This window comes from Desmodus rotundus, chromosome 1 (assembly GCF_022682495.2).
Source record: "Desmodus rotundus isolate HL8 chromosome 1, HLdesRot8A.1, whole genome shotgun sequence".
NCBI lineage: Eukaryota > Metazoa > Chordata > Mammalia > Chiroptera > Phyllostomidae > Desmodus > Desmodus rotundus.
In genome coordinates, this window is record NC_071387.1 from 2,736,875 (window position 1) to 2,764,753 (window position 27,879).

The window sequence follows — 27,879 nt, forward strand, 5'->3', positions numbered from 1 at the left end:
ATGGGGATGGGGAGGGAGGGGAGTTCTCCAGAAAACCTGGGCTACAACTGATGTCTACGGGCTGTGTCCTGGGATGGGACCAGGGTCAGGCCTAGTCCCCGTGGGCATGAGCCAGGGCTGAGAAGGTTCTGGGTCTGAGAGACGCTGGGCCCAAGGCCAGGCTGGGAGTGAGGCGGGGGCTCTTCTTCCCTGAAAGGCTAACGCAGGGCCACCACCTCCTGATGCCTTCTCTGGCCAGGGAGCCCCAGCATAGGACTCTTGACGGTCAAGCGCAGGGCTCAGGGCTGGCAAAGAGCTGTAATTCTGACTCCCTAGTTCCCAGCTGGACCTGGTCACTCAGCCGAGTGATCCTGAGCCCTGGGGCTGCTGCTCATCTATAAAGTGGGGAGAAAGCACTGAGCGCTTCTAGGGGGGGTGCTATAACAGTAACTCCCCCAACACGGGCCCCTCCAGTGACCCCGCTCCCTCCTCCATGGACCGCATGTCCTGGCTCCTGCCTGGAACAATGGGGCCGGCGGTGTATAGAGGAGAGGTGGAAGGGGCGACCTCACATTCCTGCCTACCCTCAGTGTCTATTACTATCCCCAGGTCCCAGGGACCCCAACTGGCCACCGATCTGCCTCTGAAGGTGTCATAATGGAGATGAGGACGAAAGGGTGGGGGTGGGTATGCAATGGCTCCCACGTTTCCAGGGTTCCACGCCCACACGGCCCTGCCCATGGTAGACTCCGCCTGGTTGGGTTCGGGTGGCCTGAGGTCCTAGGGGGAGTAGAAGGCACGCAGCAGGCGATAAGGGCGGAAGACGCGTGGGACCTGCCGAGCACCGAGTCCTTGGTTCACTGCAAGAGCGGCAAGGCGGGGCTCCCGTGCACGCGCTGAACGCGGGCCGTGTGCGCGTCTGGCAGTGGATTCCAGACCCAGCTGCCCCCGCGGCGTCCGCCCAAGGGAGGGAAACTGGTGCGCGGCCCCGAGCTCGAGCGGTGGGGCCCGCCCCTCACACCTGCGGCGGGCTGGGGCGGGGCCGCAGCTGACCCCGCCCACCCGGCTCTGCCCGGGAGTCCGGGCGGAACCGAACGGCGGATCCCGAGCGCCCGGCGGCGCAGCGCAGACAATGGGAGCAGCGCTGGCGGCGGGGGCCGGGGAGCCCCGGGCCCGGCGGGGACGGGAGGCCGCGCCATGAGCCTCGCAGCCGGGCGCCCCCCTGTGCGGCGCGCAGGCCGAGGCGAGCGGCCTCTGCGAGTCCCGGGCCCCACCCTGGGGCCAGCGATGAGCTGCCGGGGCTGAGGATGATGGTAGATTGCCAGGTAAGTGCCACGCCCGGCCTCGCCGCCCTCCCCCTCGTCACGGGTGGAGGGAGGCCCGCATGTCCCCCGCCACACCCCATCCGGCGGGGAGGGAGCGCGGCGCTGCCTTCACGCTCGCGCGCGCTTACGCAGTTCCGCGTTCAACCCCTTCTGGTACAACTGGGAAACTGAGGCCAGGAGAGAGGCAGGGACTGGCCCGGGGCCCACGAGGTGGACAGAAACCAGGAGAGCAGGAAGGCCTCGTAGGCCAGCCTCACGTCTCCCGTGGGGTTTCCTTTGGGAATGAGAGCCCCTAAGATCCTGGGGAAACCCCTGTCCACCCCTCCCTGGTGGGGCTGTTTCCTTTGGGCATCTCCACCTGGGCACAGGCACATACACACACATTGACCTCCCAGGTGGGGGCCGTGGAGTGGGTTCAGAGGAGGCGTGCACACTGCAGAAGTGACAGGGAGAAGCAGAGAGAGACTGGAGGCAGCCCAGCCACAGGGCTGGAGCATCTAGTCTCCTAGCAACGTGCCAGGGGTCCTTCAAATGGGGAGGGAAGAGAGGCCAGACTGAAGGAGGGAGTCCCAAAGGTGCCCAGGGCCCTGCCTGGACTGGGGCCATCCCCAGGGTAGCCTGGAGAGGACTTGGAGCCCTGCGTCCTCCACTGTGGGCCCCGGGAGTTAGGAGGAGGCCCCCTCCTTAGTGTGCAGGGGGCTGCAGGAGAGAAGGCCTCAGCCCACTCCTCTGTACATTGGAGTGCATAGAGCATGTGACAGACACCAAGGGTCCCACAGGCTCCTAGAAGAGTCTGTTGTCCCTGGCCCTCCATCCATGACCCCACTGTGCTCTGGGTCCTTGGAAAATGAGGTCCTTCTGAGCGGCCTGGGAGGTGGGGGTCCTGGGAGTTGGGTAGTGTGGGACAGGGCAGAGAACTGGACTACGTACGACTCTCGGGACCAAGGACAAGCCCATTCTTGTTGGACTTGGGGTCCTCATGTGGAGGTGGGACCGGAGTTATTGCCCCAGCTGGTGTGAGGAGGCCTCGTGAAGGAACTGGACTCCAGGACAGTGGGAGGAAAGAGGGGATTCTGGGGTCCCAGGTGTCGCCCCGGAGCCTGCAAGTTCTGTTCCTTTGCCCTGCTGCACCGGGAGAGCAGCTGCCTTGACTACATTCAAACAAAGGTGTGTGTTTTGTTTTCTGGTTTCCTTGCCTGGGCTGCAGTGTCAAGGCTGACCACCAGGGGGCAGGCTGCGCCCACTGTGTTCCCAGGAGCTGCGGGAGCCAGGAAGGGACACCCAGGGGTCATTCAGAGCATCCGGCTGCCTCGGACCCCACGTGCACCCTTTATTATTAGTCTCCCGGTCCGCAGTGTGAACTGCTCAGAGGGGGGGAGGGGCGCCGATACCCTGCCATTATTCATTCAGTTCCTGTGCCCCCCCCCACACACACACATTCACCCTGAGCAGGAGCCAGGCTGGGCTGGGGGGCCGTGCTGACAGGCCCCACGGGGTCCCTGCCCTCCAGGAGCTCACAGCCCAGGAGAGAAGAACAGCGCTGTGGGGAAAGGGGGCAGGTGCTGAGGGAGGGCGGGACCCTGGGTGGGGCCGAAAGGCCTCCAGAGTGACATTTTCCTGTGTCCAGGACAAGAAGAGCCAGCCCTGCACATGTCTGGGAAACAGTGTGTGTAGGGGGGTAGAGGGGGCTCGAGGTGCGGGAGGGAGACTTGGAGGCAGGAGAGAACTCGTTAGAGAGGAAACCAGGGTGGCGGGAGAGAGCGGGGATCCTGGAGGGAGGGAGCCGGCAGGGCAGGTCCCTCCATGCCCAGCTCCTCTCACTGGTTGTCCCTGCTGTGTGACAGCGTTGTCCTAACTTGCACTTCCATGACCAAAGGCTGACCGTCTCACAGTCTCTGTGACGGGGACTCATCTTGGCTCAGCAGGAACCTCTGCCTCAAGGTCTCGCCTGAGGCGCTGCCGGGGCAGGGTCTGGCTCCAAGACCAGTCCCGGTTATCCCAGGTGGGCACAGAGAGATTCCAGAAGGTGTCCTGTAGTCAGGGTCGGTTCCAGGAGGTGCCGTGCCGAGGTGGGTGATTGGGGCTGGTGTCTGTGGAGCCTCGCCTGGACTGCACCCTCACTGCCCCAGGCCTCCACCTGCACCGGCAGCAGGGCTCGGCCAGGCCGGCGGTGGCTGTATGACTTTCCACGGGCTGCTTTTACGAAGGGCCACAAGCGGGGTGGCCCAGAGCGACGGGAGTTTCTTCATCAGTTCTGGAGGCCAGAGGTCAGAAATCAAGGGGTCGGCAGTGCCGTGCTCACTGAAGCCTCTGGGAGAGACCCTTTCTGCCTCCTCCAGCACCTTCCTGGTGGTGGCTGGCTTTGTTAGCGTCCCTTGTCTTTTCACTTCTTCACTCTGATCTCTGCTCCCGTCCTCCCAGGGCAGGAGTTTCTGTGTCGGCTCCCCTCTTCCTACAAGGACGGCTGTCATTTGGTTCTGATTAGGACCCACCCTAATCCAGTGTGACCACACAGCAGGGCGTCTGGAGTGACTCTTTTTCCCTGAAGGCCAGGTACCCAAGTGCCCGAAGGTACAGGGGAGCAGCTGGGGTCCGAGGTGGTCTCTGGGACTTGCCTGCAGTTGGGGCTTGTGGGTGCAAGTGGTGTAAGCGGAGCCTGGCTGGGGTGTGCTCAGGGACAGCTGGCTCCCCTGGCTCTCGGATCCTGGCGCAGTGCCAGCAGGTGGCGCTGTGTGAGAGGCAGCTGTGTAGACAAAGGTCTCACCTCCAGTTTCCAAGAGCCGACACTCAATTGTAAACAGACCGGTAGCGCAGTCATCTCAGAGGTGACACGCTGTGGAGGAAGTCACACGAGGCGGGGCCACGGGGTACTGCCTGGGTGGCAACTTGGACAGGCAGGTGGGAAGCGTCAGGGGCAGGAGCGCAGCTGTTGGCAGTTTTCTTCTTCCCTCACCTGCAAGCTGAGCTGGCCCATCCCCGCCGTTCCAGGGGCCCTGCAGCTACAGTTTCACCTGCGGTTCCCAGAAGACAGCTCTCCCGTGACCACAGGGCAGGGCGTGTCCCAGTCTGGGGTACCTGGAAGGCAGCGTGGGGACCTCCCGCACAAAGCAGGGAGGACCCCCGGCTCCCCACCGGAGAGTGGGCTCCCAGAGAGGGAGCACAGTCCTGGAGTGGGGGTCCCGGACGCCACTAGCTCTTGACAGTGGGTCATGGGTTCGAACGACAGGTATTCATCGAGGGCCTCTGTGCTGAGGCCTCGGCTCCTGTCTGAGGGGACGAGACTGCAGGGCAGGGGTGTGGGCAAGCAGTCGAGCTAGGCAGACGGCACTGGGCTGGAGGCCTGGGGACCCGGATCCAGTGGTCACACTGCCATTAGAGGCACACCAGCTGTGGCGCCATGCGTGCTCCGCAGAGGAACCTCCCAGGCCCCTCCCATGCCTCTCTCCTGCTCTGTGGAGGCACCTGGCAGTGACCGCCAGCCCATAGCACCCTCCCTGCACCTGGCTGTGGGCCACGCTGTCTGTGTCTGTGAAATTGGTGCCACAGCCATCCTCACAGGTGGGGAAACTGAGGCACTGGAAGGCGAAGGGACTCCCACTGCTAGGTGGTGGCAGGGCCAGTGAGGGCATGACCCTGGTGCAGACAGGTGCTGGGACCAAATTCCTCCCGATTACAGTGAGCTACCCGAGGTCAGGGCCGAGCAGGCCCCAAGGCAGTGGTTAGCAGCGGGAGTGGAGGCATAGACAGGGCTAATGAGCCCCTTTGGTCGCCCCGCTAATGAAGGCCTTGGGCTCTGGGCTCTGCATTTTCTCAGGTTCTGCATTTTTGGACTTCAAGGAGTCTTCTTTTAGGGCCACAGCCGGGCGGGCCCCTGAGGGGGTGAGAGCGTGAGCTTATGAACCTCAGAGCCTCCTTTCAGGGCCCCCAAACCAGGGAGAGAGCATCCCCCTAAAAATGACTTGCCCCTGGAGGAAGAGTTTCCATGGCAACCCAGAGTCGTTGCTTGGCAACTACAGGACCCCAAAATACTTGCCTGCAGGAAGACTCAGGGTTGGGGCTTTCCCATGGCCTGTGTGTGGACCTCAGCTACTCCTCAGGGCTGATCCACCCCACCTCAGCACCCCCTCTCCGCCCCCATCCTTCCTGAGGGAAACCCCAGTCAGCTCCCCACTCCTCATCACCAGTCCCCTAGCAACAGAGGCTATTTCCTGGATACCTGAGTGACAGGTGGCAGTGATGGGGTAGAATGTCAGAAAATGCAGGGTCAGAGAGCACAGTGGATGGGTGGACGTCAGCCTTGGGGGAGGGGCACGGCATGCTGTGCTTTGCACCCTCCGTACCCTGCAGCCTCCAGCAACCTGGGCCTGGGGGCAGGGGGGCAGGGCAGGGTGTGGCTAGGGTGGGCAGAGCCCCTGGAACTGTGGTTCTGGGTCCTGGTTGGGGCAGTGGGTGCAGGCAGCCTCACCATAAGGCTACTGGCTTTGGGGATGGACACCTGAGTCTGTGTCCCACCCAGCTCAGCGCTTGTGACTGGGCATCCTAAGGCAGGCACCGGGCCCTCTAAGCTTCTCTCCCCCCACCCCGCCGTGAGGATAGTGCCCGCCTCTGGGTTGTTGTGAGGATGAAGGAAATCGGCCCTGTGGACTCTCTTAGGGGCTGCTTTAGCTGGTGGTTGCTGACCGCGTGTCTGGCAGTGCTAATGGGGGCTGTGTCCAGCCCAGAGGGAGGAGGTGGCCAAGCCCCTGATGACAGGAATGGAGGGCGGGGGTGGACTTTGGAGCTGATAAAGGTGAGGTTCATCGCCAGGAGGTGGTGGAGGTGGAATGGTTGATGACCCCCCAGGGGTTTCAGGATATACTCAGGGAGCCAGGATTGTAATCTGACCTTGACTATTCTCTCTCTGGTGACCTTGGGCCATAACGTCACCCCTCTGAGCCTCCCTGGCCACCTCTGTCATATGGGGAGGGGGCATGCCCACTGCCGAGCTGCAGGGAGGCCAGCAAGGCACCCTGTCTCTGTGCTGGACTTGCGTTTTGGGTCTGTGGGTATTCCACCTGATCCAGTGCGGGACTTGGCCCGCTGGACTCTGCCCTGCCGACCCCCATTCAAACTCTCTAGGTGGGAGGAGGGGCGGGCGAGGACTGGAGGGGGTGGGGGGAGCGCAGGCCAAGCCCCTGCCTGCGTTTGTGGTGTTGGTCCTGCCCCGTGTGTGGGCGGAGGGGTGAGTCCACCGGCTTGGCCCTGGGAGGGAAAGAGGCCGTTCTACCCCACCCCACCGCAGTGGCCCAAGAGGAGGGGCAGGAGGCGGTCAGCAGCTGCCCACCCCCCCTACTCCCCGTGTGGCAGGTGCAGAATGAGGCTGCTTAGCCCCTACCCCGTCTTTCCTGCCTAAGAGAGGATAGAACCTGCCCCGGGGCTGGAGGGCCACCCAGGTGCTCCCCTCCTGGGTGGGGACCCAGAATCCATTCTCTCGGGAAAGGCACTGGACCTCCTCTCTGGACACCACCTGAGACTCCAGGGGTGCCCACCTGAGTGCAGAACGAGCTGGTCAGTTGAGAGGAAAGTGCCCTTGGTCAGTAAGTGGCCCCGAGTCCAGGACCCCCCCGATCTGTACCCATCAGGGCCCAGCCTGACCACAGGCCTCCGTCCCAGGTGGCTGTTTCCCTGTAATTGTCCAGGTCCAAGTGGGGAGGGTAAGAAGCATGGGAGAGGATTGGGGTACTTAAGGGCCTGGGGCTGTCGCCGCCTGAACTCAGTCCATTCCAGTGGGATTTTTCACTCTCCCTCTGAGGGTGGGGCAGCCAGCCCTGGCTGTCTCCACCTGCGGCCCGTGGGCAGCCAAGGTTTTCGGGAGGGCGAGGTCTGAAAGGCGATGGGCGCCCTGGCTCAGCCATGCAGGCCCCCAGACAGCCAGGTTCTGTAAGTCTTCCATGCCTGGGTCGCCTCACCTGCGGACTCCTGGAGGTCAAGGTGTGCAAAATGTTTCTGAAGCACCTGGCACTTGCCGTAAGCAGGCCCGCTGCAGGTGGCAGGAAATGTCAGTTCCCTTCAGTGGAAGGCAGGTGGCTGGGTGGCCCACCAGCTGTGAACACCAGACGCCTTGACTGCCCTGGGGGTACTGGGGGCAGGCCCTGAGTTGAACCCAAGTTTTTCCAGGTGGGAACAGGGGCCCAGAGAAGCTGAGCCAATTGCTCCAGACAGGGAGCCCCACCTGGACCCCCACCCCCTGAGCCTTCCATGGGGATGTGCGAACGAGGAAGTAGGCTGGAGTGCCTTTGATCCTCTTTTTGCTCAGGGTTGCAATTCAAGGGTGAGGTCGTTGGCCTAGCCTGAGGCCCTGTGCCAGAGCTGTGGGCCTCGAGGCAGGGTGGGCAGGTGGGCAGGGGCAGCGTCTGGCAGCGGGGAAGGGCTGAGCGTGTATCACCGCCTGCCTTCCTCTCGTAGCAGATGATTTCGATTCTTCAGGATTTCAAGGGGGGTTTCCTTCCTGGACTCTCGGGACTGGAAAACCCCAGCACAGAGCACATGCCGCCTGCCCCGTCTCCAGCCCTGGCACGGGGCAGGCCCCGCATGAGCACCCGCCCTAGGGCCCCGGGGCGGCCATCGAGGTCTGGCGCCAAGGCTTCTGGTGGGGGGGGGGGTGGGGGGGGGTGCCGTCCTGCATCTGCACGTGGGTGTGGGTATCTTGGGAGCATCCCCCTGCCTTTGGTGGCTGTGCACACCTCTGAGTGACTCTGTGACCATGTGCGTCACCGGGTGCCACCTGTGTGCCTGGCAGAGCCCAGGGTTTGGCAGAAGAGCAAGGGGTGGCAGGAAGGTGTGACAAAGGCAGTGTTTCTGAGATGTGTCGCTCAGCCCCAGGGCCCTGGGAAGGCAAGGCATTGCCCCCCTCACCTGGGGGACTTCCTTGGTGGAGAAGGCCTGCGGGAAAGAGGGCAGCGGGTACCAGCCCCCCCACCTCCCGGCAGCCAGCTGGAGCCCAAGGTCCTTCCCAGAGGCCAGGGCAGCTCAGGAGGCCCCCCGCTGAAAGGACAGCCTTGCTTCCCAGCCCCTGAGCCCCCACGGCGGGTGGTGGCGCCGGGCACGCAGTGTCCCTGGCACGGCCGGCAGCCTCCTCACCACAAGGGCCCATTTGTCCCTACTTCCCTGGCCCTGAAACCCCGAGTGACCAGGCTCTGTGGGACACAGGGGCTCCTCGCCCTCTGCCCAGCCTCCGCAGGCCCTGGCTGTGCTTCTTGGAGGGGCTTTGTAGCCTGGCGCTTGCACTGAAACCACCCCTACTTACCCTCTCCTCCCTCGGGGGCATGGAACATTCAGGAAAAAGGGAAAAACCCGGTTGAACCCGAGCTGCTTGACCGCCCCCACTGCCCCCACGAGGCTGACTGGCTTCTGGTCACACCCCACCCCCCACCAAAGCTCGGCTGCCCCTGCTGTGTCCCCCGCCTGGGTGCCCTCCAACGCCAGCCAGCCGCACCGGCCTTGCTCCCTGGAAGGCCCTTTCCTGGCAGGTTGGCAGAGGGCCCCACTCTTCCTCCTTGCCATCCCTCAGGCTATCCCCCTGCTTCGTCACCTCCTCCAGGAAGCTTTCCTGGTGATCTTCCCACAAGGAACCCTTTGGCCCTGAACTCTGAATATTTTCGAGTCCAGGGACTTTGAAGCTGAAGACACCATCCAGCCCGTCGAGTCCACTTGTTCATCGGGTATTGGCTGGGAGCCCCCCACGTGCCAGGGACTGTGCTCAATGCCTCAGGGAGCAGCGTCGCGGCTCTCAAGGAGCTCACCCCTTCCCGTTTTAGAAAGAGGGAAGAAGTTAAAAAGCGCTGAGCCCAGCAGTGCCCTTCCCGCTCCCGGGCTGTGTGTGCATGTGTGCTTGAGCGTGTGCTTGTGTGAGCGGCTGTCGTCCCGGCAGCAGTGTGAGCACTCGCTGCGGGCCTGGCAGGCGGCACACAGGCACTTGGGCGTGAGGGGAGGTGGGACAGGTTGGCTGTTGCCTTCAGGGAGCTTAGAGCCCAGTGGGGTGGTGCGGGGGACATGAAACTATTCCACAGCCGGTGAATTATTTTCATTAACGTCTTTATTGTGTGTTCCTTTCTCAGCCCACCCATCCCACTTAAGGTTGCAGCACCTCCAAACCCCCTTCATAGATCCTGTCCACAGCTGATAGTTCGGCCTGGCCAGGCTTTGGGAGACAGAGGTCATCCGTGCAGGGCCCAGGACGAGTCTCAGCAAGGGAAGTGAGTGGCTACTTCCCCCAGCCAGCAAGGGGCAGGCTGGGAGGTTGGATGCAGAGCCCTGGCTCACAGCTGCCATGCTAATTCTTAAAGTCGGGCTCCTTTTGAGTTGTGTGTGGGGCAGTGGACTGTCCTCACCGCCATGGGAGGGGGCTGCCGGTGCCTTTGGCAGAGCTGGCTCCTGCTGGGCACGGCGCCAGCAGGAGTGGCTGGGATGGGGCCTGGATTCTCAGACCCTCAGCTTCTTGGCAACCTGTATGACTCAGTGGGTTGGTAAGAGGCCAGCCAGTGTGGGGAGCCCTGCGGCGGGCGCCCAGCAGCAAGGTGGCCACCCTTGGGTTGCTGCTCTCCCTGTGGTGGGGCCAAACCTCAGTTGCCAAAATTAGCACACCCCTTTCTGCCTGTCCCCCAGCAGCTGCTTCCTGTGGCTCTGCTATTCTGGGGGTTCCCCCGGTCTCCCCAGCCTGGGGCAGGGGGCAGGGTCTCCCTCTTCTGGTGGTTGCCCTTCCACAAGTCACTGAGGCTCCGGCCCCCAGCAGCTTTCCTGGCAGGCAGGGCTCTGGCCTGCAGAGGGCACCGTGAAAATAGGACCTTCTGGGCTCTTGTTGTGAAAAGCTGGGAGGGCCTGGGATCCCCAGCCTCACAGCCAGTCCACGGTGTGGCTTGGGGTGAGATTGGTACCGAGTCTGAGCTTTTGTCCCGGAGCTCACCTGCAAATCTGCCCCAAACATCGTGACAATGACCGGATACCCACATTGGCACGTTGGTGACTAGTGGAAATCCCGAGGGGTCGCCGACTCTGGCTTGGGCACTGGGTCTGTGGGGAGGGCACACCAGAAATGGACGTCAGAATCCCCAGCTGGGCCTCATGCAGGAGACAGAGCACCCACCCCGCTGACAGGGACCCCGCAGTCGGTAGCCTGCCTGTACAGCCAGGAACAAATCCACCTGGGATCTTGCACCCAGGGCAGAGTGGGGGGAAGCAAGCTGCCCTGGGGCTGACAGGACCGGGCGGGCACCTCGCTTCGGTGCCGACGTCTGTGCGGCCCTGGGCCACGTATCTGCCCTCTCTGGGCCTTGGTTTTCTCCGCTTTACAGCAGAGGCCATCACTGTGGCTTCCTCGGACGCTGAGTGCGGAAGGGCTCTGTCCCCATGGAGGAGTACCCAAGGCAGGGCCCAGCTGGGCTCTGGGGCGTGGCGGAGCAGCAGGGGCTGCTCCTGCCTCTGAGTCCTCTGGGTATGAGCAAGGGTTTGCCTTCAGACTGCGGACTGATGGGATTTTACGGCCTTGGTCGCTGGAGTCTCTCAGTCAGAGGGCAGGAGGGAGGACAGGCCCGGGTAGGTGCGTGCCTGGGCCACGCCCTCCCCCGGCTCAGGGGCTGGGGTACTCTCTTGCACAGCTGCGGCGCCCCCCTACCTAGCAGAGCCGGGCTGGCAGGGATTGTGTGTTAAGCGACTTGATCCTGGGCCTCAGGTTCCCAGAAACGAGGGGGAAGGGAGCTGGGCTGCCCCCTGGCCCCCAGCCGGACCCGAGTCAGGTCAAGAGGCTGCAGGAAAGAGGAGCAAAAGCCAGGCAGAGGCCTCTCCTATCTGCTTCCTGGACAGGATGTCGTGCTGAGTAAACAGCTTCGAGAGGAGTCACCAGTCGGCTCTGAGTCACGGCTCCTAGCGACAGCCACGCAGTGTTTATCAACAGTGTGCTTCTCCCCCTCCCCACCAGAGCCTGCCTCAGGAGCCTGGGAAGGGGGAGGAGCCCCCGCAGATGTGGGCTGCAGCGGGCCCCCCCGGGGGCTCCCCCACAGAGGGCTTGAGTCTGGGCAGAGGGGAGCACAGGCGCACACCTGTGCACAGGGGTGCACACGGGTCCTGAGCCGGGTTTTGCTGGGGCTGGGCTGGTGTGTGGCTAGCCAGCTGTGGCGTCCCGTGGCCACAGGGCATGGTGGGCAGGGTGCTGGGGGACCTGTGGCAGGTACATGGCTGCAGTGTCCCGGGACAAGCGAGGGCTTTGCTGGTGAGAACAGCACCAGGTGGTGTTCCAGGGGAGGCAGATAAGATCTCCGTGCAGCAACCTCGGCACTCGAGTTCCAGCTGGGAAAGGACTCGGAGCTGAGATTCCAACTGTAAGAGAACGTTTATTTAGAAAGTCACAGAGCCCTGGCCGGGTGGCTCGGTTGCTTGGAGTATCATCCCGTACACCAAAAGGTTGCGGGTTCAATTCCCGGTCGGGGCATGTACAGGAGGCAACCGGTCAATCTTTCTGTCTCACATCAAAGCTCTCTCTCTCTCGCTCTCTCTCTCTCTCTCTCTCTCTCTCTCTCTCTCTCTCTCTCTCTCAAATCAATAAACAGCCCTGGCTGGTGTGGCTCAGTGGACTGAGCACTGGCCTGTGAACCGAAGGGTCACTGGTTCGATTCCCAGTCACACACCTGGGTTTCGGGCCAGGTTGCCAGTTGGGGGCGTGTGAGAGGTAACCGACTGATGTTTCTCTCTTTCTCTTTCTCCCTCCCTCCCTCTCTAAAATAGATAAATAAAATCTTTTAAAAAAGCAAATCAAGTCAATAAATATATCCTCTGGTGAGGATTAAAAAACTAAAAAGAGAAAGTCACCGAGGTGGAACAATGGGCTCTCGGGAAAGAGCTTTCAGAGGGTGGAGAAGGGCCCTTGGGGCTTGGGAGAGAGAAGGGTGAAGGCAGCATGCCTGGAGGAAAGAGGAGGGGACAGGAGAGAGCACCAGCGAGGCCCTGGGCCCTCTGTTCTGAGGGCTTTTGAGGGTGGGGATTTTAGGGGCAGCCCCAGGGAGCATGGCGATAGAATATTCATCAGCTCCCCATGTAGGCTCTTTCAGAGCCTGCCGATTGGTCGATTAGTCTGCACCAGGGCAGAGGGTCAGTAGTCAGGCTGCTGGTCCGGAGGTCAGCGGAGGTCAGCCCCGGGGCTGTTGTCTGGTTTTGCTGCTTTTCTGGGCCTAGAGCTGAGACACAGCTGAGATGTTATCCCCGGGGGTGGGGGCCTCAGGGAGTGGACGCTCAAGGGCCTGCGTGAGAGGCACGAGGCCACTCCGAGGCAGGACTAGCAATGTGCAGGGAGGCGGGAAGGTCAGGGGAGGGGGGCGGGCCTGGTTTTCGCAGCTTTGCCCATTGCTAGGCACCTGAGACTTCCACTTCCGCCCTGGTGACCTTCTGTACCTGGCCTCTTGTCCTTGCTCTGCTAGCTTCTAACCATGGACCCCAGGGGGAGGGTGGTACCGTCTGATGGGATCTCAGGCTGGGGGAGTGAGTGCTCCTGGGGCCACAGAGCTCCACGCTCAGTAGGAGCAAAGGAAGTCCCCCGTGGGCCCAGTCCCTGCCCACACAAAGCGGTGGGGGTGCAGGTGGGCCGTCCCTAACTGCTCAGCCCCAGAGCCCTGGCTCTCCATGGCCGATCTGGTCTTCGTTCCAGGCGGTGACAGTGACGTGGTGCGCCATGTGGTGACACCAGGCCAGCAGGGAACAAAGAAGCCTCTGCCCTCGTTCCAGGGAAGGAGGGGTGGGTGGCCCCGCCCCCTGGGGGGGGGGTCTGCCTTAATTGCCTGCAGCTGGTTAACCTGCCTCCCTGCTGTGACTCAGCCCCACTGCCCTGGGGCGGCTTGGGCCTGGGCTGGCTCTGAAAGGAATAGCCCCAGTCTGGGCCCTGAGGCCAGGCAGACCTTGCTGAGCGCTGGGGCAGGGGTTGGAGAGCCCCGGGAGCCTCATTTGGGCTCAGGAGCTGTGGCGCCTTGCATGGCGCCTGGGGCCTGCTCAGTAAATGCTAGTTGGCTGGTTGAATGGAAGCCATTAACACACAGACACCACTAACAGGACAGCCTGGTTCCCTCGGGGTCCCCGTGCTTCCCCTCACCCTCCAAGGGCCTCTTGAAACTCCCCACCCCGCAGACCATTCACACAGTTGGAAACCTTTTCCATCCCCTCACCCACTGGTCCCTTCCACGGCACTGGGCCCAGGGACCCACCTCGAGATGAGGGGGCCACAGCTCAGGGAAGCCCCCCACCCTATTTTATCTAATGTCCCCAAAGGCTACAGAGAGCTCCGAGGGACAGGGACTGGTGGGACAGACACCACTGGAGGGCTTGGGGTGCAGGGGTAGGTGCACTCTGGCTGTGGGCAGGCCGGAAGGTGGCTGCCGAAGGGTCTACCTGGAAACCCCCTACCCCCACCCCCACTCCGTTTCTCGGATGCCCACCCACTCAGCCCTCCACCTCTGGATGCCCACCCACATCCCCTAGAGAACTGCACCCCAGGGCTTCCTGACTGGTGTGTAAGTAGCCCTTTCTCCTTTGAAAGAAATTCTCCTACAGAGCCTAGTGGTGGGAGTTCAAGGTCGAGAGCTCCGGGTAAGCTAGGCTGGGGAGGAATTTGAGTTTCAAAAGCCCCTGTACACCACCCCCTTCCCTCCCTCCACAGTGGGTTAGGGCGCTGAGACTCAGTGGGAAGAGGAACCTGCAAGTCCCAAAGGGCACCGGGTCTCTGCTCACGAGCTCAGAGCCGCCTGCTCAGCCGTGTCCCCTGCGCCCCACAAAGCCACCGGAAGAGGATGTGAAACGGTTCGAACGCCAGAGCCAGAGCTGGCGGAGCCTGGCGTCAGGGCAGCACTCCGGGGCCCTGGCCACCCCACCAGGGCCCACACTGTGTCTGCAAGCCGGCTCCGGAGCCCCCACCCGTCCCCCCTCTTCTGGCCTCCAGAGCCCCCAGGAGCCAGCCTGCTGCCCACCAGGGTCCCAGGAGGGTAGGGAGTCGGCCCAGGCTCTACGGGCTCAGGGGCCCGGGCTCCAGTCACCGCTGGAGGCAGGAGCGGCAGCAGGCCCTGCGGAGCTGCCCGGACTCTCCCCAGGTAGGCCTGGGCACGTCCCTGCCGCCCACCGGGCCTCAGCTTTTCCACGTGTCAAGCCCCTGGGCGCGGAGCTCGTTCTGCAACTTCCAGTGTCTGCTTTGCAGCAAAGAGAAACACAGGCAAGGTCATGCGTTTTTCTCATTGAACGGCTGCCGCTGTCCCTGGTGGCGTGCCCTCCTCGCTACTCCTGGTGTCTTTTCTGAGACAATGGTAACTGTGGTGGCAGTGTTATTTTCTTTAACTACTCTACTTGGCAAACTAAACAGTTGACAGCCCTAGGTTGGTTCTGCAGCTTCCAATGAAGCTCTGTGTCTGGGTGCCAGGGGGAGGGGCTCTGTGTGGCAGAGGAGGCTTCTGGAACGAGGTGTGCCTTGCAGGAAGCAGCTTCCTCTGCGCTCCCCCCACAGCGCCTGACTGGGTTCATGCCCACCTGGTGGTCTCACTGGCTGAGCCCTGTTTTGATCTCAGGGACCTGTGCCTGCCACCCTTTTGACTCTGGGTATGATTTCTCTGTGGCAGGGGTTTAGGGTACAGGGCCCCTGGTTGCTGGGGTGTTGGAGGGGACAGCTGGGCTCACCCCTGGAGAGCAGGTCCCAGGTCCAAGCCAGGGCCATTGGCCTAGCTCAGGACAGAGCCCTGTCCACACTTCCTTGGCTGGTACATGGCTCGGTACGAGCGGGAATTCCTGGCCCTGCCTGTCATGGGAGCAGGTATGACAGCTACGCAGGTGACACCAGGTCTCGGCACTTGGGTGCGCGACTCCCCTGAGGCAGGCAGGCGGGCAGGCACACTGGCAGAGGGCTTCCCCGGGAGCCCGGCTCCCATCGGCCATGGCCCGGGAAGCCAGGCCCGCCGTGCCCAGGGGCAGGAAGGGCTGGGTGTTTCTTGCCTGTGTCTCTGTGGTGACCGCCAGGCGGTGGGCCATCACCCGTCGTCCCAGTCCCACCACCCGGAGCCCCACGCCGTGGCCAACACCTGTGCTCGCCCCGGCCACCGAGGTGAGTTTCCAGGGCAACCGTTGCCTCCGGGAGAGGCAGGTGGCTCCCCTCACACTCCCTGCCTGTGGGAACTGGTTGAGGGAGTCTGGCGGGAAGCTGCTATGGGGGAGTCTCCTTCCTCTGTCCAGGTGTGAGGGAGGGCGCCACCCGTGGGCCTGTCTACCTGCTCCTGGCTGGTGGGTGGCCCCTCGCTGTCCTCCCAGCTCCTGTTCAGATGGACGGCGCTTCTCAGATTACAAGGGCCTTTGTGCTGTGTCTTAGCGTCTGCTGCCTGACAGCCCTGACAGCCAGGGGGTGGCCTTACAGCCGCCGCCACCTGTACTTGTCCCCATCTTGCAGATGGACATACCGAGGCTCAGGGAGCTGAAACTGGGGTGCAGAGCAGGGACCTGAGTGTAAGCCTAGGCTTCCAGAGTTACTGGACAGTGTCCTGAACCGCGCCGCGGGGACAGGGTCACTGCGGGGCCCGTGGCACTGTGACTATTTCCAGCGGCTGCTGGCTGACCACGCAGCACTGCTGTGGGACGCTGCTGCGTCCTGATTGGTGCCCCCACTTGCGGACAGGTTTGGGGCTGAGACCCAGACCTGCCTGGCCGTTGGTCCCTGCCCCAGCCACGTGGCCCTCCCAGCAGGGGCCCTGCGAGGGACAGGAACCTCCACCTCCATCTCCGACTGTTCTCCTTTCTCACCACGCTGCCATCCATCCTTCTCCGAGCTCCGGGCTCGGTGGCAGTGTCTCGGTCTCCATTTCTGCTTGTGTCCCCTCTGCTTCCCTTCCTCTCTCCTCTTCTGCCTTCTACCTCAGAGGATTGGTGGCCTTCAGAAGTGTCCGGTGTCAGAGCCCCCTGGCCTGTCATCGCTTGGGGGGGCATTTGTCAGGGCAGCCGGGTCCCGCTCCGTAGGCAGCATTTGTCACGGTGACCCCGTGTGGTGCGTTTGCCGGGGGGTCTCCCTCGACACCCGAGGGTCAGAGGCAGGGGCTGGGAGGCCCCCAGCGAGCTCGAATCTGCTCCCCATTGGTGGGCGGTGCCACGGCCCCCAGCGTCGATGGATTGCATTCTGATCGTCCTGGGGTAGTAACGCCCAGTGAGGTCAGAGATTCAGGGTGGTGGTGATGTCACATCCTCCACCCAGGATGGTCCCCTTAGGTTCGGAAGCTGTGTTTCTCACCTCCTGACCCCGTCTGGGCTCTGCCTCCTGCCTGTGGGAATCCCTCCTTCCTCAGAGGAAGAGGAGGCCTGGAGGTTCCCAGAAAGCTAGCAGCAGAGGAGGCGGGCTGAGCCAGGCCCACCCTTGGTTCCCGGAGCTCCCACGCTTCGCCTAGGTATGCTGCCTCCTGCCAAGGTGTGTGCTCATCCGCCCACAGGGGGCCACCCCAGGACCTGGGAGTCCAGGAATGGTGACGTCTTCGTGGCCAGGCCACACCCTCTGTGTCCTCCCTGAGCTCTAAAGACAGACCTCAAAAGGCAGACAGACAGGTGACTGCCGCCTACCCAGAAAGCGGGGAAAGCTCTTCCTCCCAGGCCTGACCTGAGCCTGGGTACATGGCTCCCTGTCCTCACTGGGCCACTTGCTTCCTCTGTGGCCTTGGCCGAGCCCAGGCTGGAGGAGGTGACGGCCAAGGCCTATATGGTCACCCAGACGTTGCCCTGGGCCCTGTTCTTGCTCTGGGCCATTATGGGCCTGGCAAACCTCCCCAGAGCCACCCCTGGGGTCCCGTGATGCACCTCTCAGGTACCCAGTCCAGGGGTGGGTGGGAGGCAGGAAGTAGGGGCCAGGCAGAGGAGGCGATAACGGGAGGTCTCGGGGAATGGGAACGCTGCAGTTATGCAGTGCTAGGCAAGCCTGGCCGGGCACGGCCAGAGACCCAGGGGTGCAGCTGGGGCCGCCCCTGGAAGTTGGTCTTTCGCCTGAGGGTGTGCAGGGACAGGTGGGGGAGCTTTTGAAGGGGCAAGACCTCTCCGGTGGCCTTGGGTCAGGGGGACTGTGGTGGGATGACCGTGGGAAGGAAAAGGGGCCCCAGGTTTGGCCTGAGCATACCTTTCCCTTAAACGGGAGGTGACTGCTCAGGGGACCTCTAAGCCCGGGAGGACGGAAGGCCCAGTGGGGCCTGGGGCAAACCCAGACATGCCCTGGCTGGAGGGGACAGCTGCCAGTCAGCTCCCTCCCAGCGTCCTGTTGCTCATGGGGACACAGGCCTCGTGTGGCCAGGTCATCCAAAGTTACAGGAGAAGCCAGAAATGGGGATTTTTATGTGAAATCACCTGACCTTTCACTGTTGGCTCAAAAATCGAAAAACACTTCGCAAGCCAAACCAAACACGTGTGGGCTGCTGGCTCTGGCCTGGTCTCGTTCCCGCTGTCCGTGCGCTGCCCGCCTTTTTAGCATCCTGTGTGAGGAGCATCCCAACTGTGGACCAGTCTAGACAGCACAGTGGTGTACCGAGGGTGGGGGGGGGGCTGCTGTGACCCCCAAGGAAGGGCAGGTGCACTCCACAGGGAAAGGGTGGGAACCTGGGACCGCTGGGGTCTGGGTGCACTGTGAGCAGGGTGAGGGGGAAGGAGTGACCCCGCTTTGCAATAACCCCATGCGTCCTCCAATACGTTGTGCTCTCTTCCTCCCAGCAGACCCTCTAAGGGCACAGTTATCATAACCTTGAACTTCAGGTGTGTCCCTCTCATCGCAGCACGGGTCCTGTGACCACACCCAGCGACGATGGCAAACACCACCCAGCGGTGTGCACACAATCCCAATCGTCCCTGAGGTTTCTTAGTTGTCTGCCCGCCGCCTCTCACCTTTCTGTCAGTCTGTGGTTTCCACTTTTTGCCCTGCAACGCCTTTGTTGCAGAGACTGGCTGGTTCGTCCTGTAAAGTCCCACAGGGCCTGGGTTGCGTCCTCGTGCTGTGCTGAATGCGTCCCTCTCATCCCTGTTATTGCCCTGAATGGGGTCACATGTGGAGGCCTGGTTGGGTTTGCGTCGGGTTTTGGACAAGAACACTTCCGTGTCTTCCATCAGGTGGCAGGCACGAGTGGTCTGAGTCCCCTCTCTTTTGGGCTGGCCCTGCCCTTGGTAAGGGATCTACCCCACAGGTTTGGGGAGTGGGGATTATAAGGGGAGGTGCCCTGTGAATCGCAGCCCCTGTTACTGACAGCGAGGACAGCACAGTGTTGTAACCGAGGTTTCCATAAACATGCTCCTATGGAAATGCATGTCCTCACCTCGGTCGCCACCCAAGGGTGAATTCCTAACAGTGGGGCTGCCAAGTCAAGGGGCATGGCGTTTTTTTAACATCGGTAATAGAAACTGCCAAATTGTTTCCCAAACCCCCCTGCCACACCCCCCACCCCTGGGTGCTCAAGCTGCCCAGGTGGGCACACAAGTGGGTGGGAGCTTGCTGGGGCCCCACTGGCCGAGAATACCTGAGGCTTGGCACGTGGTGGGTGCGCAACATCTGCTTGTGGAATGTGCAGGGTGGTCCTGCCCTCTCCTGTTACAGGTGGGAAACTGGAGCCCGACGGCAGGGGGCTGGTCTGGGCACTGGCAGGGCTACTAATAGTGGTCACGGGCCTCGGCAAGGGTGGAGGCCCGAGGGCCCGGCACGGGGTTAGGTGGTTAGGTGTGTTTGGGGGGGTCTGCTCACTCATCTACCTATAAACACTCCTTTGGTCCTGCTGCTCACCTCCAGGACCCTTGTTCCCACCCCACTAGTTTCTAGAAAGACTAGAAGACTCTGTCCTAGCCCTCCTTCCTCCCAAGCCACCAGTGGCCCCAGATGACCGGGCCAGTGGCAGGTGCTCCAGTGAGTGTTTGTCCTTCTTGAACTCTCACACTCGAATGCCTCTATCCTTCAACCCCTGTGAGGCCTGCTCTTGGTTCTCCCCGTCCTCCTTGACAGCCCTTCCTCAGTGTGGCTGCCGGTGCAAAGGAGAGATAGTGCAGGCAAAGGCCCCTCTCCCCACACCACACTCCCCCCCTCAACACTCAGGCCTCTGGAACACGTGCCCATGTGCACCAAAGACATGACCACGGTTGCAGAATTCAGGAGCCCACAGTGAGGCTCGGGCACCGGCTGAGCGCTGTCCATCGGCCACCCAGCGGGGTCCTCTCAGATGAAGAAACTGAGGCTCAGAGAGGTTAAGCAACTTGTCTGAGGCCACAGCCAGGGAGGGGCTTAACTGGAATTTGTGGGAGGTGGCTCTGACTTCAGGGCCTCTTGACCGCACGAAAACACGTCCACAAGTCACACACCTACACAACACACGCTGCACGAGCGCTCACACCCACACGAACTGCCTGACTGCGCAGCCCACAGCCCCACCCCGAACACAGCGCCCCTTCTCCAAAGGACGCAAACAGCCGGCCGGCGGGCGTGCCTGCGCGCGCGCACTCTCGTCTCTCAGCCTCTTGGGCCCCGCCCCTCCGAGAGGCCCCGCCCCTCCGCGCCTGCAGGCCCAGCCCCCGGGGCTGACCTCAGCGGGGCCGCGCAGCGGGCACAGAGCGCAGGCAGTGCCGAGCCGCGCGGGCCTCTGCTGCCCCGGCTCCCGCGGCTCGGCCCGCCGCCCGCGCCGCTGCGAGCCGTCCATGGTGCAGCGCATGTGGACCGAGGCGGCTGGGCCTGCGGGCGCCGCCGAGACACTGTTTCCGGGCTCCCGGCGGAGCCGCAGTGTGTGGGACGCCGTGCGCCTGGAGGTGGGCGGCCCCGATAGCTGCCCAGTGGTGCTGCACAGCTTCACACAGCTGGACCCTGACCTGCCGCGCCTGGAGGTGGGTGAGCCAGGGTGGCCTGCCCCGCGGCCCAGCGAAGGAGGGTGGGGGCCCAGCGCCTTGATCGGTCCGGAAGGAGGGTCCTTCTGCAGCGGTCCTCTCCTTGCTCTAACCCCCAGGCAGCAAGGTGGATGGGGTGGGGGGCGGGCCACCAGGGCAGCAGGGCCGCAGTTTAAGAACCAGAACTGGTCGCCTTGCCCCACTCCCTGCCCCAGTACCTTCCCTCACTGGGTCCAGGTGTGCCAGCCACGTGCCCCTGCAGCCCAGGTAGACCTGTTTCCATGGGCTGTCACCCTCTGCTTATGTCTTCCCGACAGCAAGGGCTGGGCCGTGCTCCACCTGTGCTGCCAGCCCTGGCTTGCACAGGCCTGGCTTCCCCATCGGTAGTGAACTGGTGGTTAGGGGAACAAACTCCCGGGACCCTTGGGGGTGGGCAGGACCACAGTGGCCTTCCAGACCTTTCACCCTTAGGGACAGAGGTACATCTGATGTTCAGGGCCGCTTGCAGGGGACATGGGGGGTGGGGTCAGGTGGAGAGGAAGCAGGCCTCCAACCTGCAAGGCCGTGTGTCCAGGCAGGGAGGTTGGGACAAGGCCCTCTCATGCCCAGAGGGACACTGAGTCCTTTCTGCTTGATTAGAAAAATACCCCAACACCATGAATTGGGGAGGGTTCAGAAAAGGAGAGATGTGCCCGTCACCGACGGGGGAGCAGGCCCCAGGGTGAGGGCTGAGACTCTTGTTTCTGGTGTGCTCCGTGCAGCAGGGTTGAGCGGGTCATAGGGTCAGGTAGGTGGCAGGCCGGCACCTTCCTCCACCTGCCTGACTGTGCACCTGACCGCTGGAGCAGAGAGAGTGGATCCAGGGATGAGCCCCTCACCCTGCTCTTCCTGGGCGTGGGGCCTGGACCGCAGCCAGCCCTGGGCTGAGGGGCTCAGCACGTCAAGGCCAAGCCGGAGCCTTACAAGTGAAGTTCCTGAGCCCCCGTGCTGGTTGGGGCCCCCTTGGTGTCCGGTGCCCCCCTTCACTCTAGGCCCCAGTGCGCTGTGACTGAGGGCTATTTGCCTGGGTCTTGTGCCCCAGTGCATCCCCAGTACTGAGACAGGGCCTGGGTGCACACATATTTGCTCAAGGATAAGTGTGTTTCCATGCCCAGGGTGCGGAGTGGGGAGCTCTGGGTGGGAGAACCCCAGGCCTGGGAGGCCTTTCCCTCCCGAGCTTACTGTGTTCTGGGACCCTCAGCCATCCAAAGCTTTGGCTTTCATCAGCGATTGGAGCAGGACCCCGGGAAGCCTGACACGGGCTCAGCACTCAGCCGACTTTCATTAGTCCTGGCAGCCAGTCCGGCTATGTGTACCCAGAGGGTCCGCCCGCGCACTTGCAGGGGACCAGGGGATAGGCAGGTTCCTGGCCAGGGTGGGGCTCAGAAGCTTCCCTCCCTCCCTCTCTCTCCCTGTGCATCCCTGAGGACCGAGGGAGAGGCAGATCTGAGCCCTACCCTCGCCCAGGAGTCAGCCTATTCTCCGCCTCCCCTCTCCCCCTGTCTCTCCCTCCTTCTCCTGCTCTGATTGGGGGGTGGGGGGAGCTCAGCACTAGATCCAGGCCATGGTCACTGTTTAGAATCAAAGGGGAAGCTTCTGGCTGGGGCAGGAAAACCAGGGTCCTGGCAGAAGAGGAGGCCACTGCCGGAAACCAAACACAATGACCATTTACCATAGGCCGGTGGAGGGGGCGGGGAAGTCCCTGTCCCTCCTGCCAACAGCCCCCCCATCCCCGTCCTGGGGCTGATTTCCTGGTCGCTGTAGTGTGCCAGAGCCCTGCTTGTGGTCCCTGTCCTCTCCGGGAACCACCAGGCAGTTTCTGCCTTTCCTCCCCTGTCCCCCATCCCCCCACCACGCCTCCACCCAGTCCTTCCCTCTCTGGGCTGCCAGATGTCCTCACACATCTGGGTGTCCGCTCACTCGTCATCTTGGTTCTAAGCCAAGCCACCACTGACCCAGCTCGGCCTGTGTGGTTCTGTGCTCTCTGGGGGTCGCCTGGCCCTTGCACCTGCCCCTGGGCAGGCCACCACCTCGGCCGGGCAGGCGGATGCAGACAGACACCACCATCTCCTTCCAGAGCAGGTGCCAGCCCCCCTTCACTGGAGCCCCAAGGAGTGAAGTCCCTGATCTGAACGTACGCACAGCCGAGAAGGACGCAGCCAAGGCTGGAACCCGGCTGGGCTCTCTGTTGAGCACCTAGGGCATGCAAGAGACCAGAGGGATCAGGGAAGGGTCGCTGTCGAGGTGATGTTAAGTTCGCGGGGAGGCAATTTTAGGTTGGAGCTGTGGGGGCTGCGGAACAAGGTCCGGGCAGCCCAGAAGCCCCCTCGGCGAGTGAGGGGTAGGACGTGGGAGGCGCTGTGCCAAGTACCTGCAGGCGTCCCGTCCTTTTGCGTTTGGGACTAAACAGCCCATTTAACAGATGGAACAGCTGAGGCACTGGAGTTGAAATAGGTTGCCCAGCCCCTCTCAGGTAGCAGGGGCAGAGATGGAGAGGTCAGCCCTGGGAGATGCTGCGTCGCTCATGGGCAGGGCTGGGGTCCCGTCCTCCACCTGGAACTTGGGCAAATCCAGGCCCTGTCTTCACTGGAGACAATTCAGCATTGGCCCTTGGCGGCCTCTGAGCGAGCCAGTGGGGGCGGTTTTGGGAGGCTGCACCAGGCAGTTGAGGCCTGGCTCCCAGGGGCTGCTGGCTGGTGGCCCAGATGGCTCCCATGGCGTGGCACTGTGCTGTGGCCACCCCGTCCCAGGCTCAGGCCTCCAGCCTTGAAAGCCCGGAAATGCCATGTTCCTGGACACACAGCTGCAGTGAAGCGACTCCCCAGTCCGATCGATTCTGAGGACCTGGGCAATGAGCAGACGGAGCTGGAAGGGGCTGGGAGAGCAGGGTGGGAGTACCCTGCGTATGTAAGGGCTTCGTTTGGGGAATCTGGGTGCAGGTGTGGCTTTGGCGTTTTCCTGTCCTCTCCAGGGAAGTGCTGGCTGCTTGCTCAGCCTGCTCTGCAGTCACGCCCTAATGTTGTTCTTTTGAACTGAGGGGCAGGGGCGAGTGTGCTGGTCGGGAGCTTGGGCTCTGGGGCAAAGAGAGCGACACTGGAATGCCGGCTCGGCCCCCGCACCCTGGGCCTGCCCCCTGAGCCTCGTTTCCTCATCTGTAAAACGGACCATGTGCCAGTTCCTCTGCTTAGGGCTCTGGTGAGGGCCAAGCGAGACAGGCAGCCTGGCGCGCAGTCCCCGTAGTGCCTGGCCCAGCATCAGGGCTGCACACCGGTGGCTGCCCCGGCTGTGTTTCCTGGCCAGGTTCCAGGGAAAGCCCACGCCCTGGGCTCTGGGTCAGCATGGCACTCCCTGGTTCTGGTCCTTGTAGCTGACCTCAGGGCCCATGGCGGCCCTGAATGTCCCCTCTCAGAAGAGAGGTACGGGTATGAGGGAGCTGGGCCGGGCCACCCACAACTGGCCATGCGATCCGAGGGAGTCCTTCCCATCACTGGACTCTGTTATGAGGCTGTGACTGTGGCAGCCACCTGTGGAGCGAGGCCTGGTGTGGCTCCATAGGACCTGAGAGTCACAGGCCAGGGTTCAAGTCCCTGCCCCAGCTGCTACTTCTGGCTCCCAACCAGGGCCAAGTCCCTGCCCAGCTCCTTCCCTGTCCGTCAGCTGAGGTGTTGGGGGGACCAGACACGATGGTGCACTGAGGGCCTGGCACCCAGGAAGTGCCCGCATGTGCTGGACGCTGGCCCGTGGTGTTGCTGTTGGCACTGGACCTTCAGCCAGCCTCCTCCTCAGCCATCCGCCAGCCATGTCCCCTCGCAGGCCTGGCCTGTGGAGGCCAGTCGCCCCTCCCCGCCCAAGGCACATTTAAATATCTGGGCTCAGGTTGGTAGAGAAGGTTCTGGGGGAGATGAGTCAGCCTCCAAACTCTGGTTTCTGGGGTCACTGTGCTTCCTGGTTGTCCTGAAAACCGGACATCTTGAGTGGCCCACCCTCACCCAGGGCCTACCTGGAGCTCCCACCGGGGCCCTGTCTGTGCCCTGGGACTCGGAGCAGGACACGCAGCTGCCACGTACCAGCTGGGTGACTGGTGACACACGTTCAGCATTTTCACTTGCCCTGCCCTGGGCTTGTTGTCCAGAGATGAACCAGGACTTGAACTTGAGAAGTCCTGGTTCTCCCCTCAGCCTGGACACTATCTGCTTGATCACCCCCTGGGCCTCAGTCTCCCGCTCTGTAAAATGGGTGCATGGCTTTGGGTTCGGACTGTCCTGGGCGTCAGCCCTCTTTGATCTGTCTTACGTTTGAGCTCCTGCATTCGAGCAAAAGGCTAAAAAAGTCGGAAAGCTGCAGGGCTAGCTCCACCCTGCAGAGTTTTAGGGTGACAATGACCCCTCCAGGTTCCCGGGAGGTTTTTCACCATCAGCTCGGGGGCGGGGGGGGGGGGGGGGGGGGGCTGTGTGCATGCCATCACATCCCGCCTCCTGGGCGCTTCCATGCACCGGGCGCCTGTCTGGGCTGTGTGTGTTCTCTCTCCTGACCGCCATCTGTGTCACCCTGGTAGATGCTCTTGTCCCCAGGTCGCGGGCGGGCCTGGCAGAGCTGGGTGCACTGGTGGGTGGCCTGTGTGGCTCGGTGGACCAAGCAGCGTCTCAGAAGGGCAATCTAAGGCACATGGAGGCGCTGTGGTTGGAGCCCCTCCCCCACCCCCCCCATGCCACCAGAGAGGGGACTGCAGGGTAGGCCAGACCCCCTCCTTCGGCCGCAGCCCTCGGCCAGGCTCTTTAGGAGGAGCCAGTCCCTAGCCGGGGGCGTCTGTGGCCCCCCTGGTCACGCTCACAGGAAAGGTGCATCTGTGAGGGCGTGGACTGGATGGGAGGCACAGCCGTCCCGTGCACGCAGTTGTGAGCTGCCTTCTGGGGAGGATGGCAGGGCTGGGGAAGGGCCCAGTACCTTCCGTGACCCCCCTGGCGAACCCCTCATTCTGCCTTGAGGGTACTGGGGCTTGGCCAGCAATTGTTTGGGGACACAGCATCCTTTTGGCCTGCCACCCCGAGAAGACTGATCACATTAAGATGACACCCAGGCCATTTCTCCTCCTTGTCCCTGGGGCTCCAGCTGTTCCCTGAGGGACAGGAGGATGTGTGACACCCTGGGGGCCAGTTCTGCTGGCTTCTGCTCACCAGGGCCTGTGGGCACCCCACCACCCTCACTCCACTTGACCTGGATGGAGGAGAGCCAGGCAGTGGTGAGGTACAGCTGGGGACATCAGAGGGTGTCTGCTTTGGGTGGGACAGGAGGCTCTGTCCTCTGAGGGCAGATCACCCCTGTGGCAGTCTTTTCCCCTAACAGCTCAGGGCTGAGGAGGCCAGTCCCCTCCTCCCCTGAGGGCCCCCAGCGCCCTTGGGGGCCTGGTGCGGCCCCTGCTCCAGGGCAGCCCGCTCTGCAAACAAGACAGCCCAGGGTCATCTGCAGGTCTCAGCACCCTGCCCTGCCAGCCCAGAGGGTCCTGGGGCCAGTGCCTGGGCCTTCGGCTGCTTTCCCTCTCTGTCCCTGGCAAGGGGGTGAGGGCAGGGAGCAGATGCCCCGCTCACTCCGCCACTCTCCACCCCGGACCGGACCCGCTGCAGAGCCTGCCCTGTCGGCTCTCGGTGGATGGCTCCGTGGCGCCTGCACTCAGAGCTGCTCTCGGGGGGTCTGGGTTTGTGCTGCTGCGGCTGCTGCTGCTGCTGCAGGAGGGGTCGGAGAGGACAGGCTTGGCTCCGCTCCGGCTAGAGCAGCTCCCCATCTGTGTGACAGGGCAGTAGCTCCCCCGCCCAGCTTGTATGGTGCAGCCTCCCGCCCTGCCCCCCAACCGGCTGGCAGGGGGGCCCCTCCAGGGTGGGGGGAGGGCTCAGGGATCACATGACACCCAGGCAGGGCCGGCCAGCTGCTCACAGCCAGCGAGCCCCGTGACTCACTGCAGAGCCGCTATTTGGACCCGAGGTCCTGGCCCCACCCGAGGGCTCTCCTGGCCAGGGGGCACTCTGTCCAGCAGGCCTGGATGGAGGCCCCTGGGAGCCAGGTGCTGTGTGGGCTCCCAAGGGGTTCAAGCCCAGTGCCCTCTGGCAGGCACGTCCTGCACTGGACTTCCACACTGCTGCCAAGAACTGGGCGCTCGGGAAGCTGTTTGGCTCCCAGCGGGGCCAGATGGGACTGAAATCCCCAGGAGGGGGGCGGGGCTTTGTGGGAGGCAGGCTTTGGGACCTTTGGGGAGGTGTGGGGATGGCAGGGCCTGGTTGGGGTGGGGTAGCAGGGCTAGCAGGTCTCTGAAGTCCCTTGTCTGTCACCGCCCCTTCCAAGGGGCTCTTCTAAGCAGGGAGGGGTGCATGGGGCGGGGACGGGGGTTGGGGGGGACAGTGCGCATCTGTTTCTGTTTTTCTGCTTCAGGAGGAGGAATTTACCCTCCTCCGTGGAAGGGCTGGCCCCCCTGGGCGTGGGCTGTGTGGGGTGTGTGGGTGTGGGAGGTGCTGCTCGGGGTGGGGGCGGAGAGGGGGTTGGTTCTGCTATGGGATCCCTGCTGACTTCCAAGAAGCAGCTGGCATTCTCCCTGGAGGTGGCAGCGGTGCAGGGTCGGGGGCCCTGTGTGGCCATAGTGGCTTTCCCGTTGGGACGCTGCCCAGAGTGGGAGGGTGGCCTTGGGTCAGAGGAAGTGGACTTCCTGAAGACGGCTCCCGAGCCTCTGGAGGGCAGGAGCCAAGCGGCCCAGGCCCCGGGTCCCTGGCCCCAGGGGTGCTGACATCTTGGGTTACAGCCCAGGATGCTACAGCTGGTTCTTGCCCAGGGCCCCCACTTAGGCCATGGGCTTCGGGGCAGGGCTGTCAGCAGGGCCCAGGCTGAGTCAGCACTTCTCACAGGGGCAGGGCGGGGGGCCCTCTGAGCTCCACACCCACCTTGGTTGGGGCAGCGACCTATGCATGGTCCCCGCTGTGGGCCCCCCCATCCCTGGACAGGGCCAGCTGGGAGAGGGCTGAGAAGTCCAGCTCGGCAGTGACCAGGTGGCCTTGTCGGAGCCTTGATGACAGGCCAGCCTGCCCAGTGGGGTGGGGCTGCTGCCTCCTGAAACAAGGGCCTTTCCCCTCTGCCTGGGGTCCAGTATCGGTCAGATGACTCCTTCCTGGCCCAGCCAAAGTCCCGTGGCCTTGGGGTTCGATGGAGCCCAGCCACCAGCCCGCACGTCAGCATTGTCCCCTTTCTCTCCCTGTCCCCACGCACGTGATGACAGACAGGGAACTCCTCTCTTGCCCAAGAAGGCGCAAGGCTATGAATGAGCAGAAGGGGAAGGAAGCGACCTCGGATGTGGCCTCGAGGATCCCCACACCTGCCCCAGAGCCGTGACGCTGACTCCAGGGCTGGGCTGGGGGGAGGGGTGCTGCCACCCCTGTGGGGTCAGCTGGGGAGTCAAGCAGGCTGAGCAGAGGAGGGATGGAGGTGGGGGGCCACGTCCGTGGGTGCAGTAGGCCGTGTCGGGATGTGGGGTCCCAGGTCTGCCACTTCCCTGCTGCAGCACATGACTTTGGGCAGGTTGCTTCCTCATCTGCGGAGTGACCACAACTGTACTTCTGTTGGGGGGCAACCAAGGGCAGGAGGGGGACATTGGGGCATTGGAAGCCTGGTGGCCTTGTCGTGGTCACACGCAGCT

General features: G+C 63.1%; 1 protein-coding gene across 8 annotated transcripts in view; it reads left to right on the plus strand.

The window, feature by feature from the left end:
• Positions 1–1,044: 1,044 nt before the first annotated feature.
• The window catches only part of RALGDS (ral guanine nucleotide dissociation stimulator), a 38,083-nt gene continuing 11,248 nt past the window's right edge, over positions 1,045–27,879 (plus strand). For 4 of the 8 annotated variants that reach the window (XM_053919408.1, XM_045196736.2, XM_045196733.2 and 1 more), the window contains exon 1: positions 19,886–20,168. In XM_053919408.1, coding sequence (XP_053775383.1) covers positions 19,986–20,168 — 183 coding nt within the window. In that variant the 5' untranslated portion in view covers positions 19,886–19,985. Of the gene's footprint in view, positions 1,305–19,884; positions 20,169–27,879 lie in introns of those variants that run through there. The other 4 variants (XR_006655703.2, XM_045196735.2, XM_053919410.2 and 1 more) reach the window with 3 other exon arrangements.